The following is a 13,173-nucleotide window of genomic DNA, read 5'->3' on the forward strand; positions in this document are numbered from 1 at the left end:
TTGGTTACCAGTGGCATAGGGACGATCAGCTTGGATAGCTCTGCTTTTGTAGTAGACCACACAGGACATATATATGACTTGGACCTTGAATCATTAAAATGTTACATTATTGGATTGGTTCATTTGTCCTGTTGCTGTGTAGCTGATGACATGTTTGAAGATGGGACAGTGTTTTTACAGTTACACAAAGTCAAGCGTTCCAGACTGAATGGAGAGAACATAGCGCCAGGTTTCCTTTCAGTAAGCCATCATTCACTACATCATGTTGACTGCTTTTAGGTTGGCTCTGAGAACCACCAGATGCAGGTTACTTTAATTTTAACTTTGACAGGTTTTACTATAGGTGTTTGTATTATCACTTAATAGACTAGAAAACTGAAAATGGAGTTGTCATTTTTTTTTATTATCTGAATACAAAGTAATACAAAATAAATAAATATTTAGATTTCCACTGTGTCTCTGTGTTTTAATGACATTATGTTGATAAGTTGGAAGGTGGTCAACCATTGACCTTAGTTTGGTAACAAACCAACAGGAACAGAAAAAATTCTGGAACAAGTAAATCCAGACATCGAGTGGTTGCAAAGGGTGACTTAACGTGATGCATGCTGGGAAGAATTTGTAATTTTTCCCAGCACTGCAGTGTCGCCAACAAAATATCCAGCTGGTCACAGTACAGTTTAATAAACGTCATGTAGACAACAAATAAAATGGTAGATGTCAAAAACTGATCTTTAACATAAATGTAAAGGAGAGACAAGATAAGGAAAATGAGGGACATTTTTTCTTAATACTCATTGAAAAGTTAATTGTACTTTTTGACAGTTTCATTACTTCTTTAGTGTCTATAAGTTGTAGTCTTTATTGTTCAAATTGACAAAGAAATCCTGTGAAATTTGGGATTTTGTTTGTCATTCTACATTTATGGATGTGAAATGTACCTTTATAGAATCATTAAGTTTATAAAGAAGTCAATGTTGTAATTCTCATCTTTAAAATGTGAAGTTCTCCTGCTGCATCACCATGGGAACCACCTCTGTGATGACATAATTGATTGGCTGAAGGCTTCAATAACACTAGCTCGCGTTCTTATTCTAAGAAATTCAAATCTGCTGTTTATTTCTCTCTAAAGAGGATGAGCTGTATTTGATCTGACAGTTTTGTATTTTCACATGTCCACTTACCTTTTAAAGTTGTAATTTTCAGCTGTAAAAACAGTCTAGTTCAGGAGGTTGTATTTCTATTCTTTACATTTTTGTCTTCCTTTTTTTATTTAGAACAAACATACAGGAACTCGTTGAGAACGTAAACATACAATAAAAGATAAAATGTTCATGTACAAAGAAGAGATGTTTTTAGCACATGTACGTATATATATGCACATATATTCCTAAATCATTTCGGGTACATTGGGTACGTTATTTTAAAGGAGCATGGACTTGAGATGCTCAAATCAAAACAGCAAAAAAACGAGAAATATAGATTCAGATTTCTTTTACCTGTTGACAGTTTGCTCAAGTCTTTGGTTCTTATAGAAACTTAATTTTGTGGGACACCCTCAACTTCAGGGGTGAAGCCTTAATCTGGAGGAGGTGTTCTCTTCATAGTGAGCAGCCAGTGGACATAACTCAAACAGTCATAACCTTGACACACACTTCCCTTTATGTCCCAGGTAATTGTAGGGTTTTTCTATGTGATATTTCAAAGTTTCTTGTAATTGAATATTCACAGCCAAAGAAGGTTTTTTGGGCGTAAATAGGCATGACGTTTAGACTTAATGATTGTAAGTAATATTGTTATGTCTGATGTGCATATGTTAGGTAGTTATGTCTATTACCCTTGTTTGTATTTTGAAGCTAGACGACATCATGATTTAAGGAAGGATTGTATACATAAATAAAGAAATTATCCTCCTTACTATTATTTTGCCCTATAACTATATCAGATCCTTTCTACCACTATAAATATCTTTAAGGTGACATAAAATGCTAATTTTCAATCAGTGTGACTGCAGTTCATAGCTTATAACACCTGTTTCTCACAGCCTCTACCTTGTGACTAACATGGTGTTACTGCCTCAAAATGACTTGATCCAAATATTAAACCCAACATATGAAATGAGAGAAGTACGTTTAATTAAACAGGTGAAGATGTGCCAGATCTTTTCAATATGCCTAAGCATCCTTGCATGGTCAACTTTTAACCTCTGTCAGTATTGACACATATTCTATATGTCCATCCATTATCTATACTATTTATCCTTAAAGAACAATATTAAACATGGTTACTTGTGAATGTAGAATGAGAGCAGCTACTTCCTGCCCAATTCTTCCTGTGCCCTCATTCAGACCACACCCATCTTTGAACTCAATCTTCATTTTGGTCTTAATTACACATCTGTAAAGTTTTGTGTGTACATCTGGTGCAGTTGTACACATTGATAAACCATTTGTTCACAGACATATAAACACCTCAAAACTACTTTTGGGTAGCTCCTGCTTTCATAGGTTTCTTTAGGGCCACATTTTGTCATAACAAACACACACACTCCCACACACACAAAACTACAGGGGAAAAATAATACCAGCCGCACTAAAACACTGATAAAAAGTCTATAAAACTATACACAATAAACCATTCGTGGTGTGGTGGAGGTAGAAATGTCACCAGCAAAGACATTTTGTGTTTGTGCTTCTATGTGGGCCTGTTGACAGCTCCTGTGGCCCCAGTGGGCATGTCACAGCCTATCTGAATTAGACGAGAGGAAATCAAGAATAATAGTGAAATAAATTAGTATTTGTAATGGTTGCAAATTAGTTTTTATAAAGCAGGCCATCATACTTTACAAATCATCATGTCTCTATGTCTTTGTGCATGTGTCTGTGTGTGTCTGGTTCTGTCTGTGTGTGTGTCTATCTGTCTGGTGCTGCCTGTGTGTCTGGTTCTGTCTGTCTATCTGTCTGTGTGTTTGTGTGTGTCTATGTCTGTCTGTGTGCCTGTCTGTGTGGATGGCTGTGTGGGTGTCTGTATGTGTGTTTGTCCCTCTCTCTGTGTGTGTCTGTCTGGTTCTGTCTGTGTGTCTGTCTGTCTTTGTGCCTGTCTGTGTGACTGTGTGTCAGTGTCTGTGTGTCTGGTTCTGTGTGCGTGTGTCTGTGTGTGTGTGTGTCTGTCTGTCTGGTGCTGCCTGTGTGTCTGATTCTGTCTGTCTTTAATCAACTCTCCTCCTATCTTCACCATAACAACCTTCTTGACCCTCACCAGTCTGGTTTCAAGGCAGGCCACTCAACTGAGACTGCCCTCCTTGCTGTCTCTGAGCTACTTCACACTGCTAGAGCAGCCTCTCTCTCCTCTGTCCTTATCCTTCCAGACCTTTCGGCTGCATTTGACACGGTGAACCACCAGATCCTTATTTCCCCCGTTCAGGATCTGGGTGTCTTCACTCACATGGCTTTTCCTACCACAGCTACACTGATGACACCCAACTAATCCTCTCTTTTCCCCAATCTGAAACACAGGTAGCAGCACGAATCTCTGCCTGTCTGACTGACACCTCTCAGTGGATGTCCTCACACCACCTGAAAATGAGTGCTGCAAATGGCTCAGGTCAAACCTTACACCCCAGCCCGTTCACTCCGCTCTGCATCTGCCAGTCGGCTTGTTGCTCCCTCACTGCGAGCTAAACACTCAACAATATCAGGACTGTTTGCTGTCCTGGCTCCTAAATGGTGGAACGAGCTCCCCAATGACATCAGGACAGCAGAAAGTCTACACACCTTCCGCCGCAGACTAAAAACACATCTCTTCCGACTATAACTTGGATAAAGCACTGGTAGCACTTTAGTAGCACTTATATTGCACTTACATAGAGCACTTTTTAGTTTGGTTTTCTTGAAGAAAATTGTACTTTCTTGATTCTTGTTGTTCTGGGTTTGTACCCCCTGACACTTTGGATAAAAGCATCAGCTAAATGTAATGTAATGTCTGTCTATGTGTGTGTGTGCGTGTGTGTGTCTGGTTCTGTCTGTATGTCTGTTTGTGTGTCTGGTTCTGTCTTTCTGTCTGTCTGACTGTGGCTTGTATATCTTGAAAACTGTTCATCTAATGTGCTTCACACTTGACATGTGTATAGTTCAGGGTGTAGAATATGGATTATTAAACATTGAATAAACTTGCATACAGTGTTCCAGCAGCAACAGTTTATCTCTCCACACTGACCAAGTGTTTGCTCATTGTGTGAACTGTTGGTCTGGACTTTACTGTGGAAAGTGGCTTGAGATAATGTATGTTGTAATATAGTGTCAGAAATAAAATTGAATTGTAAGAGGACTTCTGTGTTTTAATCCATGATCCATGAAAACAACAAAAAAAAAACAATGAAAAGACATGGTTATGGTCCAGGGACTGAGAAACTGCATGTTGTAACAAGCTGATTTAAGTCTACACTGCCCTCTAGTGATTGGAGTGGCCACTGCATGCAAATTCATCATTCAGAGGTAACAAGCAGTAGCGGGAACAGCCTTTCTCAGCCAATGGAGTTTGGTCTATCATGATCAACTATTGAACTTTGGTGGTTGTGCTTTGGAAAATGATACCCTTACAGAAGCCCAAACATATAATAGAGTATCACATTCAAACAGCTATTAAAGAAGCTAAAGATTGAAAAAAATAAACTGTCTTCTCTCCATGCTGTCATTAGACCTGTGTTCATTCAAATCTTATAAATGTTTATAATTTTCATAGTTGTGAACCCTGCCCTGTCCTCCTGATAGTGTGATGGAGAGCGTTCAGCAGTAGATGAGTGTTGCATGCGTAGAATTAACCCCAGAGTTTGTAAGATGGTTTGATGCCTGAGTGCAGATTTCCATTTCACACTCCTCCATACATTTGGCTCTGTGGCTGATTCTCCCAGCAGATTATGATCTCACAGCAGAGTGGGAATAGAATCAGCCCTTCATCTGGAGCCAGGGATCACGTCAGGATTAAGTGCATGTGGGTGGTGGTCACAGTCAATGCTCAGGAGCAGTGGAGCTGGAAGCATGCAGTTCTTCTGGCTTTTCCCTTTTCACCTTGCAGGAAGTTAATTTGTGGATTGTTGTTGCTTGAGGATGAAGAATGACTCCGAGATAAAAAGAGAAATTTGAGGTTAGTTTTCCATCCTTCAGTAAATTAAGCTGCTTTGTATGAAATTATATTTAGTTTGTTCCCTTTTCTGGAAAATCTAACTTTACATTTCACATTGTCATACATACAATTGTGTGTAATGTCAAGGTTCATTTATTCGTCACTATTTTCATTTTTCTGTAGTGAGTCAGCTGCCCACAACAACCACTGAACAACATGAAGGTGAAGTGGACCATGCTGGGCATGGTCGTCTTCTTTCTGCTCTCTGTGGTCATGACGTGCTGTTTCATATGGCAGTACAGGATGCCAAAGCTGAAGACAGGTAACGTTTATGTGGCCTCCATAGATGTACAACCTGAGCAGACCCACAAATAGACTTTTTACAACATTTTGTTGAGTGTTTGTTGAGTGTTTAACCTATGTGGGCCTGTCTTAGCCTCTTTGGTGTAACTGTTCATTTGTAGCTGCTGCAGCAAGATTACACAGAACTGGAAATAGCTGCAATAGGATTAGCTCCCAGTTTAAAGCAGACCTTAAATCCTGCTGAGAGACAAAAGGCTTCCTGCTGAGTACTGGTTTCTGGATAGAATGACAACAGTTATTGCTCATGCTTTGTGTATGACACAGCTCACTGTTCAAGGTTTCCTGTGTGCAACTCACCTTTATATCCCTCTCCCTGCTGGGAACATACAAGCAGGGTGACATATTTACAGCACTTACTGCACAGTCATTATTGTTTATGGTTACTGTGTTTATGCTGATTTATGCTGTAACAAAATGTTTTCCCTTTTATTCATTACCACTGCTCCTATAATCTTTGTTTTAATCCCCCTTATTCACAAGGAATGGTACAGTACAAGACTCCCTTCACTTTACAAATCCTATCTTAATATAAGCCTGGTGTGGTCATTCACCCACACAAACAGTGAAATCATTAAACTACCCAAAAGCTAGTTTACATTCTTTTTTCAACTAGAAACTGTTTTGTTCAGGTTCACAGGACAGGAGTTAAAGCATGGTGTCGTTCATCCAGATATTGAACAAGAACTTGCTCTGATTTCCTAAAAGTTAAAAAACTTTAGCAGACATATTTGATAACTTTCTGCTATCAAAGTCAGAGTGTTATCCACAGTCACATACAGGAATTGCCTTAAGGTGTTGCTCTGGTTGTGCGGCTGGGGTCTGTATTTTACCATGACACATAGATACGTTGTGTCTGCATGTTTCCGATATGATGAAACTATCCTTTTCCCATTTTCCGCAGCAGTGATTGTAAAAAAAGTGACAGTAGAGGAGATGTGCCCTCGTTTTCCTGAGCCCGTGCCCCTCAAGCATCCCATCACATCACTGAGGGTGGCCTTAGAAAAGGTGAATCTCTTTTAATTATATTTTTTCATTCATGTTTTATCATTTGGATATTCTTGATGTGGTTACAGTTAGTTTTACTGAAGTTTCTCCAAACAGATAGACGTACTCCTGAGGTCAAGTGTTCACACCACCAAGTTACCAGCGATATCAGCCATCGTGGTTTTAAATGACTCTGTTCTGTGGAACGGACACTTTGGAAAGAAAAACATAACTGATCCTTCCTCATCTGCACCCAATGAGTACACAGTGTACAGGTGAGATTTATAGTCATTCACGCTATGTAGAACAAGTGTAGAAGAGACTAACAAAAATTATGAGAGAGGTATGACAAAGAGGAAGGGGTGATTTATCTAAATGCCAAACACTTCCATATTACAATGATCCAGTCAAAAGCTTCTCAGCCAACCCATAATATTAGCAGCTCCTTCAGAATAATAATCATTACCACCCATGATTCAACATGCAGTCTAATTCTTCTGTGGGATATTGTATTTGATTTGAGGTTTAGAGTTAGAATTAGAGGTTAAGATTAGTCCTACACTGTACTAAGTAAGCTTCATAAAGGAGCTGTTATTGAAGGGACTAAACCATTCACCAAATTAAGTGCTTAGATCTGTGCAGCAGTGGGAATGCTGTATTATTAAATCAGGATACATTTATTCATAAATGGGTATCTGTCCTAAGATTTTCTCAACAACTGTTCTTCTGATAAACCTATAACATGGCCGGTGTGTTGTGATGGAATGTGTATTGTTGAGGACCCTAGAAAGTGCAACAATTGAGATTAATCAATGGTGAACATGTCAACCTTTAAGTTGAGGCACAAACCCTTTGATGACGACATTATTAAAAGTCATGCTTACAATTATAAATGCGATAGAGCCACTCGCGTCATACAGGTTGTAACAGTTCAATCAAATGGAATTAACTTTAATCACTGTAATTTCAGAATTGCAAGCCTCTCTAAAATCTTCCCCACACTGATGCTGTACAAGCTGTGGGAGGATGGCCTGGTAGACTCTCTGGATGACCCTTTGGAGAAGTACGCAAATAATTTCACCATCAAGAACCCACTCGGGAAAAGTGAGGGACCAGCATCCTCGTCAGTCAGGACCCTCAGGAGCCGCTCTCCAGCACTCAGTCTGCGCAGGATGGCCAGCCAGGTCTCTGGTAATTGCACTCATCTGTTTTAAGGACATGGGGCTATTTGTTTTTATTAATCCAGAAATTGCTGTCTTTCTTTCTTTCTGTCTGTCTGTCTCTCTGTCTTTGATTTTTTTCAACAAGCACTCATATAATTGCCTTAAAATATGGTATGGTGTATTTCTGAGGATAGGATGTAGAGTTAATTTAAATTTTATTTAATTAGATTAGATTTGTATATTGCCAGATCAGGACATTCATTATCTGAAGGCACTTTATATGGTGAGGTTGAAACTTTACAGTCATTGAGGAATGTGAGATTTAATATGAGTAGGGGGTGTAGATTAATTTATACCAACAAATTATTCTTGCTGCAGCCAGGGTTCAGTTATAAAGAAGAAATCAATGTGCAGTTTCCACTGTGAGAAGACTCCAGTCCTTACTCTACTCTAACATTCCCCATTTATTTTAAACTGCACTTGCTGGTATCATGCTGTCAGGCATGTGGTATCAGTCCAGTTCACCACACCCTCACCCACCATACTGACCTCCACACCTTAATTTTGTGACACACAATTTCCTGCATTTGCACCAAACTTGGCATTAGAGATAAGTTTGAGGTGCAGAAACATCCAATATAGATGCAGATAATTCCGTTTAATAATTCTGGGCTGTGGACAGTTAGTTTGTGCATGTCCACAGAAATTAACAATTGAGCACATGGAAAGTCATGATGTGAACTATGGTCAGTAGCAGCAGCTCCTGTACGAATGACAATGACACTGGAACAAACAGAAAGTAATTGGATATGGCAACACCAGTTTGTGTACCACAATCATATCATCAATATATCAATCTCATTGAGTGTCAACACTTAGTTATGTGAACGTACAGGGCGGCTGTCGTTCAGGGGTTAGAGTAGCTCGTCCACTTACCAGAAGGTCAGTGATTCGATCCTAGATACTGTAAAAAGAGCAGCATATAGTAATGCTGTAAGTATGTGTGTGTGAATGTGGCCTATACTGTAAAGCGCTTGTAATGGTCAATAAGACTAGTGGTATACTTATCATGTTTTGTGTAAAATACATGGTCTGAGTTGATTTATGAATTGTCACTTTAGAGTTTGATAGGGGAGATTTTTCCTGCAATATGACCCTCAGAGGATTAATCCTGAGAGTAAAAACAAAACAAGAAAGTATGTGAACAATACTCACATCACTGCAGTTTGTAAAACACAAGTACCTACAGTTAGGTTAAGGGCTGAGGTTGGTCTCTGTTATTGTGTCCACCATGTGTAGAATCCCTGGCAGGGACTACAAGAGGAACTGAAACAGGCTCATTGGTCTAAATGTTGGTCTACAGCCTCAAACTGTTGAGGACACATCTGTACCACCCACTACAGCACCTACTTGGTCACACATGAACAGAGAGAGGAGCTATATTAACACTGACCTGTGTCCAGAGATAGAGCTAATCAGCTCTGTGCTCTAAGAATTAAAAGGAGGGATTAACAGAGGGTGGGGATTTCCTATCACTGACTCAAACAATGACACAAGCTGCTGGATACTGGAGGAATTGAAGGAAATTAGGTCTCATGCTAACACACACTTATGTGCAACCAAAGCATGATTGCATTAGATCAGGATCACTAAACTGACCAGTGTGGAAAGTCTTCATGTAGATTTTCACAAACCATATTTTGTAGAATAATACTGAGACTGCAGATTTAAGTTACTGACGTACACTATGCTGGTGGTCTATTCACTCCATTAAAAAGAGCCACAAAATTCAAATAGTGACTGACACTGACTGACACCACCAAGCAAGCTGAGCTTTCAAGTGCAGCTCCTCTGGGAGGAATCATAGATCAACCTGGCTGTAAGCATGAGCCCCTTGTGACTCTGTTCTTTAAGAGCAACTCTTTCTGCAAACAACAGGGTTGACATGCCCCGTTTTAATACATACAGCTCACAGATATACGTATCAATTTTGCCCATTAAGGTTGTCTAATATTTTTACAGGGTTACCCAGAAGATTAAGGTCCACTAATCTCCTCTGGAGTGGAGACACACAGTCAGCTCTGATTTTGTTGCAGGATGATGTCCTTGTGGCAGACCCAGGCACCAGGTAAGACTTGGCTTCCTTTCTTTGTTGCTCTATTTTTGACTCTGATGCCTTGATGTGAATTTCAAGAGAGAGCTGCTATTTGGTATTTTGCATCGAGGCAACTTGCAAACATTTGTGACATTACTTTCTCTCTTCCCCTAAGATGCCACTACAGCAATGTTGCTTTTTCCTTATTGGCCAATATCTTGGCCCAGAAGGTGACTGGCACAGACTTTGAGAGCTGGGTATCAGAGAACATTCTGGAAAAGCTCAGAATGGAGCAAACTGGATTCAGCTTAACTCCAGACATTCAGAGGCAGATGGCTTTGGGTGTGTACAGCAATGGCCAGCTGGCTCCACTCTACAACCTTGGCTGGTACCGACCTGCAGGTCAGATGTATTCCACTACTGCTGACATGGCCAAGCTCATGATGGCTCTTCTAGGTGTACATGTTGGGACCCTGCTCCGCCAGGACACCCTGAACACCATGCTGACCCCGGTCTTACGATGCCATAATGGCTACTTCGCCAACTCCACCGGTACACCATGGGAGATCAATGAGCAGTTTGGCTATGATGTGGTGAGGAAGGACGGCGACCTGGATGGTTATGCGGCCACCCTCTCCCTAGTACCAAGGCTAAAGTTAGGACTGGTAGTCCTGATGGCTGGGGTTCGGCCTGCAGACCAGGACATTGTGAGCCAGGCCTACAGCTATCTCATCCCTGTGGTGGTGAACGCTTTCAGAGACACTCAACAAATGCTCAAACCACCACCTGACCCAGCTCCTTATATTGGTTTTTTTACTTTTAGGAATATGACTTTCTATGAAATCAAAGTGGATTCAGATGGAGTGTTAGTGATGCAGCAGTTTGGACCACAGGTTGACACAACTGTGCCGTCCAAGTACCGAACTATTCGCTTGGATTACCTGCAGGACAGGGTGTTCAGGGTAGTGTTTGAGAGCCCATACCCTTGCAAACTAAAGTTTAACAGTGCCTCAGTGTCCCTTGAGGCACAGGACAGGCAGATCTTTAACTTTTATGTCTTCAACAAAAAAGGTGTGTCACCAGGATTCGATTCCCCAGGCCTCAACACTTACAAAGTGACAAGGATAGCTGGCAGACCATACTTAACTTCATGATCTCATCCAGTTTAACAAGTTACTGTCATTGTAAGTGGGGTGCTGTCGAGGAAACATACAATGAGTAACGTGATATTGCATAAATATGAAAGTTTGGAATGTTTCCAGTGGTCAGTGTCACCTCTTTCTTAAATCAATGTGATTAATCTGAAATTTTATTTTGATTTATAATTTATTTAACTCTCATACTAGCAATTTAATAATTTTGTCTTGTCCAGATCTTTGAGAGGTATTCTCCTGCAAAGTAACTAGTACAGGCAATGCAGAACTGACACATTGCTGTATAAATGTTTGCTAAGACATGTTTGGTTAATGGGCAGTAAATCTTTCCTTAAAAGTGCCTACAGTGTGACCGAATAAGATATGTCAAATGATGGTAATTAATATCTTAAGCTTGTGAAATTTATAATGAAATAATTGAAATAATTTTACAGCCTGCAGTTTGTATATCACTTTTGTCTGGAGGTAAAAATAATGCTTTCTTTTATTGGAATGTGTGAATTTGTAAAAGAAAAATCTCACTAAGTAAAGTTTGTGAATGTGTAATAAAGTTTGGTTGCTGTAGAAATATTATGTACATGTGTGAAAAAGGTTTTTGCACACAGAAACTAAATCCACATTCAAAAAGATTTTAGAAATATTTTGTGTAATCAAAATTAGTGCAGGTATTTTTTCGATGAGGTTTCACAAAGTCTGAGAGAAAAACACACAAACAATCTATTTGTGAAACTTTGATCCTGCATTTATACTCAAGCTGACTAGCCAAGATGTAAAACATTATACTCAAGACAGAAGAAGACCCACCCATCCCTAGCCTGTAATTGTCTGATCCTCTGCTAATACAGCAGAGCCTCTCAGCCCTGGCAGCAGCTGATGGAGGTAGGTTCATGTGAAACGCAGAAGCAAATTCAAACTAAAGTAAAGGTAATCAGTTATCTGATGTTGAGATCACACTAATATAGTTAACTTTATATTACTATCATAAATGTTAATTAGATTCGGTCCAAACTGTTAATTAGAGGTAATGTGATACTGTTCATTGCATGTAACCTTTTGGACAATTTTCTTTTATTAAATCATTGACAAAACTGAAGAGATGCATTATCTAATGATGTAGCTCCTCTGGATGGCTTCCTCCTTGCTTCCAGCAAAGGTATCAGCAGTCTTACCTTTACTCCAGACTTCTCCTTTGATTCACATTTAAAACAAATTTCAAGGAACGCCTTTCACCTACATAACATTTCAAAATTCAGCCATATCCTGTCTCAAAAAGATGCTGAAAATGAAAATTGTTGTAATTCCTAATTATCAGACTCCACCATTAAGTCTTTAAAGACTCTGCAAGCTTGTCCAAAATGCTGTATAGAATTTATAGTTCTCGTCCCTAAAGTCTCTAAAAGTAGAGTAGGAGCCAGAGCTTTCAGCTATCAAGCTCCTCTCCTGTGGAATCATCTCCCACTTTCAGTTCGGGAGGCAGACACCATCTGTACGTTTAAGAGTAGGCTTAAAACCTTCCTTTACGATAAAGCTTATAGTTAGAGCCGGTCCAGGCTTGTCTTAGACCTGTTCTTAGTTAAGCTGCTTTAGGTCTAGAATGTCGGGGGACACATGACACACAGAGCTTCTCTTTCCTCCTTTTCCTCTTCATCACATTAATTTCTCATCAACACATGTTACTGACTTGACTTCTTCCCAAGAGTCCTTGTGCTTTATCACTGACCTTTGGGGTGATCCAGACAGGGTGACTGCTGACTGCCACCCTGCCCTCCCTTCTGCTCCTTCTGGGTTGACAGTCTAGTAAAAGCTGTACAACATGCAACTCCCATCTATCTTCCTAGTGGCGCTTTGCAGTGTTTTGATATTTCTGTAATTATATCACATATATATGTTGACTGAAATGTGCAGATCCCACATAGAAATATTTAATTTCTAGATTTGGACTGATGCACCAACAACAGCTCCCAATACAATTCACTTAGAATGATATATTAAATGTTATTGGACATGGACAGTATTAATATGGAGCTTTTGCTGTCTAATAGACTCAGAACGCTCTACACTACAAATCACATTCACACACACACATTCATACAGTGCCTCTGTAACCAGCCCTTTTTCTCTCACCTTCATACACTGTTGGCACAGCCGTCATGGACACTTTGGGTTTTAGTATCTTGCCAAAGGACACTTCAGAATGCAGACTGGAGAAACTGGGGATCTTTTCCACCAACTTCTGTTCTCTCCCCCATTTCTCTCCTCTCACCACAACCGTCCTGTACTTAGGGCTGTACGT

General features: G+C 39.9%; 1 protein-coding gene across 2 annotated transcripts; it reads left to right on the forward strand.

The window, feature by feature from the left end:
* The first annotated feature begins 4,825 nt into the window (after positions 1 to 4,825).
* Positions 4,826 to 11,448, forward strand: LOC118111048 (putative beta-lactamase-like 1). Of its 2 annotated transcripts, none has more exons than XM_035159323.1 (7): positions 4,826 to 5,142; positions 5,305 to 5,443; positions 6,386 to 6,489; positions 6,586 to 6,743; positions 7,439 to 7,659; positions 9,654 to 9,759; positions 9,902 to 11,448. In XM_035159323.1, exons 2-7 carry the CDS (start codon positions 5,338 to 5,340, stop codon positions 10,878 to 10,880), a joined length of 1,674 nt encoding a protein of 557 aa, XP_035015214.1. In that variant the 5' UTR covers positions 4,826 to 5,142; positions 5,305 to 5,337; the 3' UTR covers positions 10,881 to 11,448. The 2 variants fall into 2 exon arrangements, with proteins under 2 accessions (XP_035015214.1, XP_035015215.1); XM_035159324.1 differs by having other exon boundaries at positions 4,828 to 5,142; positions 6,389 to 6,489.
* The last annotated feature ends 1,725 nt before the right edge of the window (positions 11,449 to 13,173 follow it).

Source organism: Hippoglossus stenolepis, chromosome 6 (assembly GCF_022539355.2).
Source record: "Hippoglossus stenolepis isolate QCI-W04-F060 chromosome 6, HSTE1.2, whole genome shotgun sequence".
In the NCBI taxonomy this organism is placed as follows: domain Eukaryota; kingdom Metazoa; phylum Chordata; class Actinopteri; order Pleuronectiformes; family Pleuronectidae; genus Hippoglossus; species Hippoglossus stenolepis.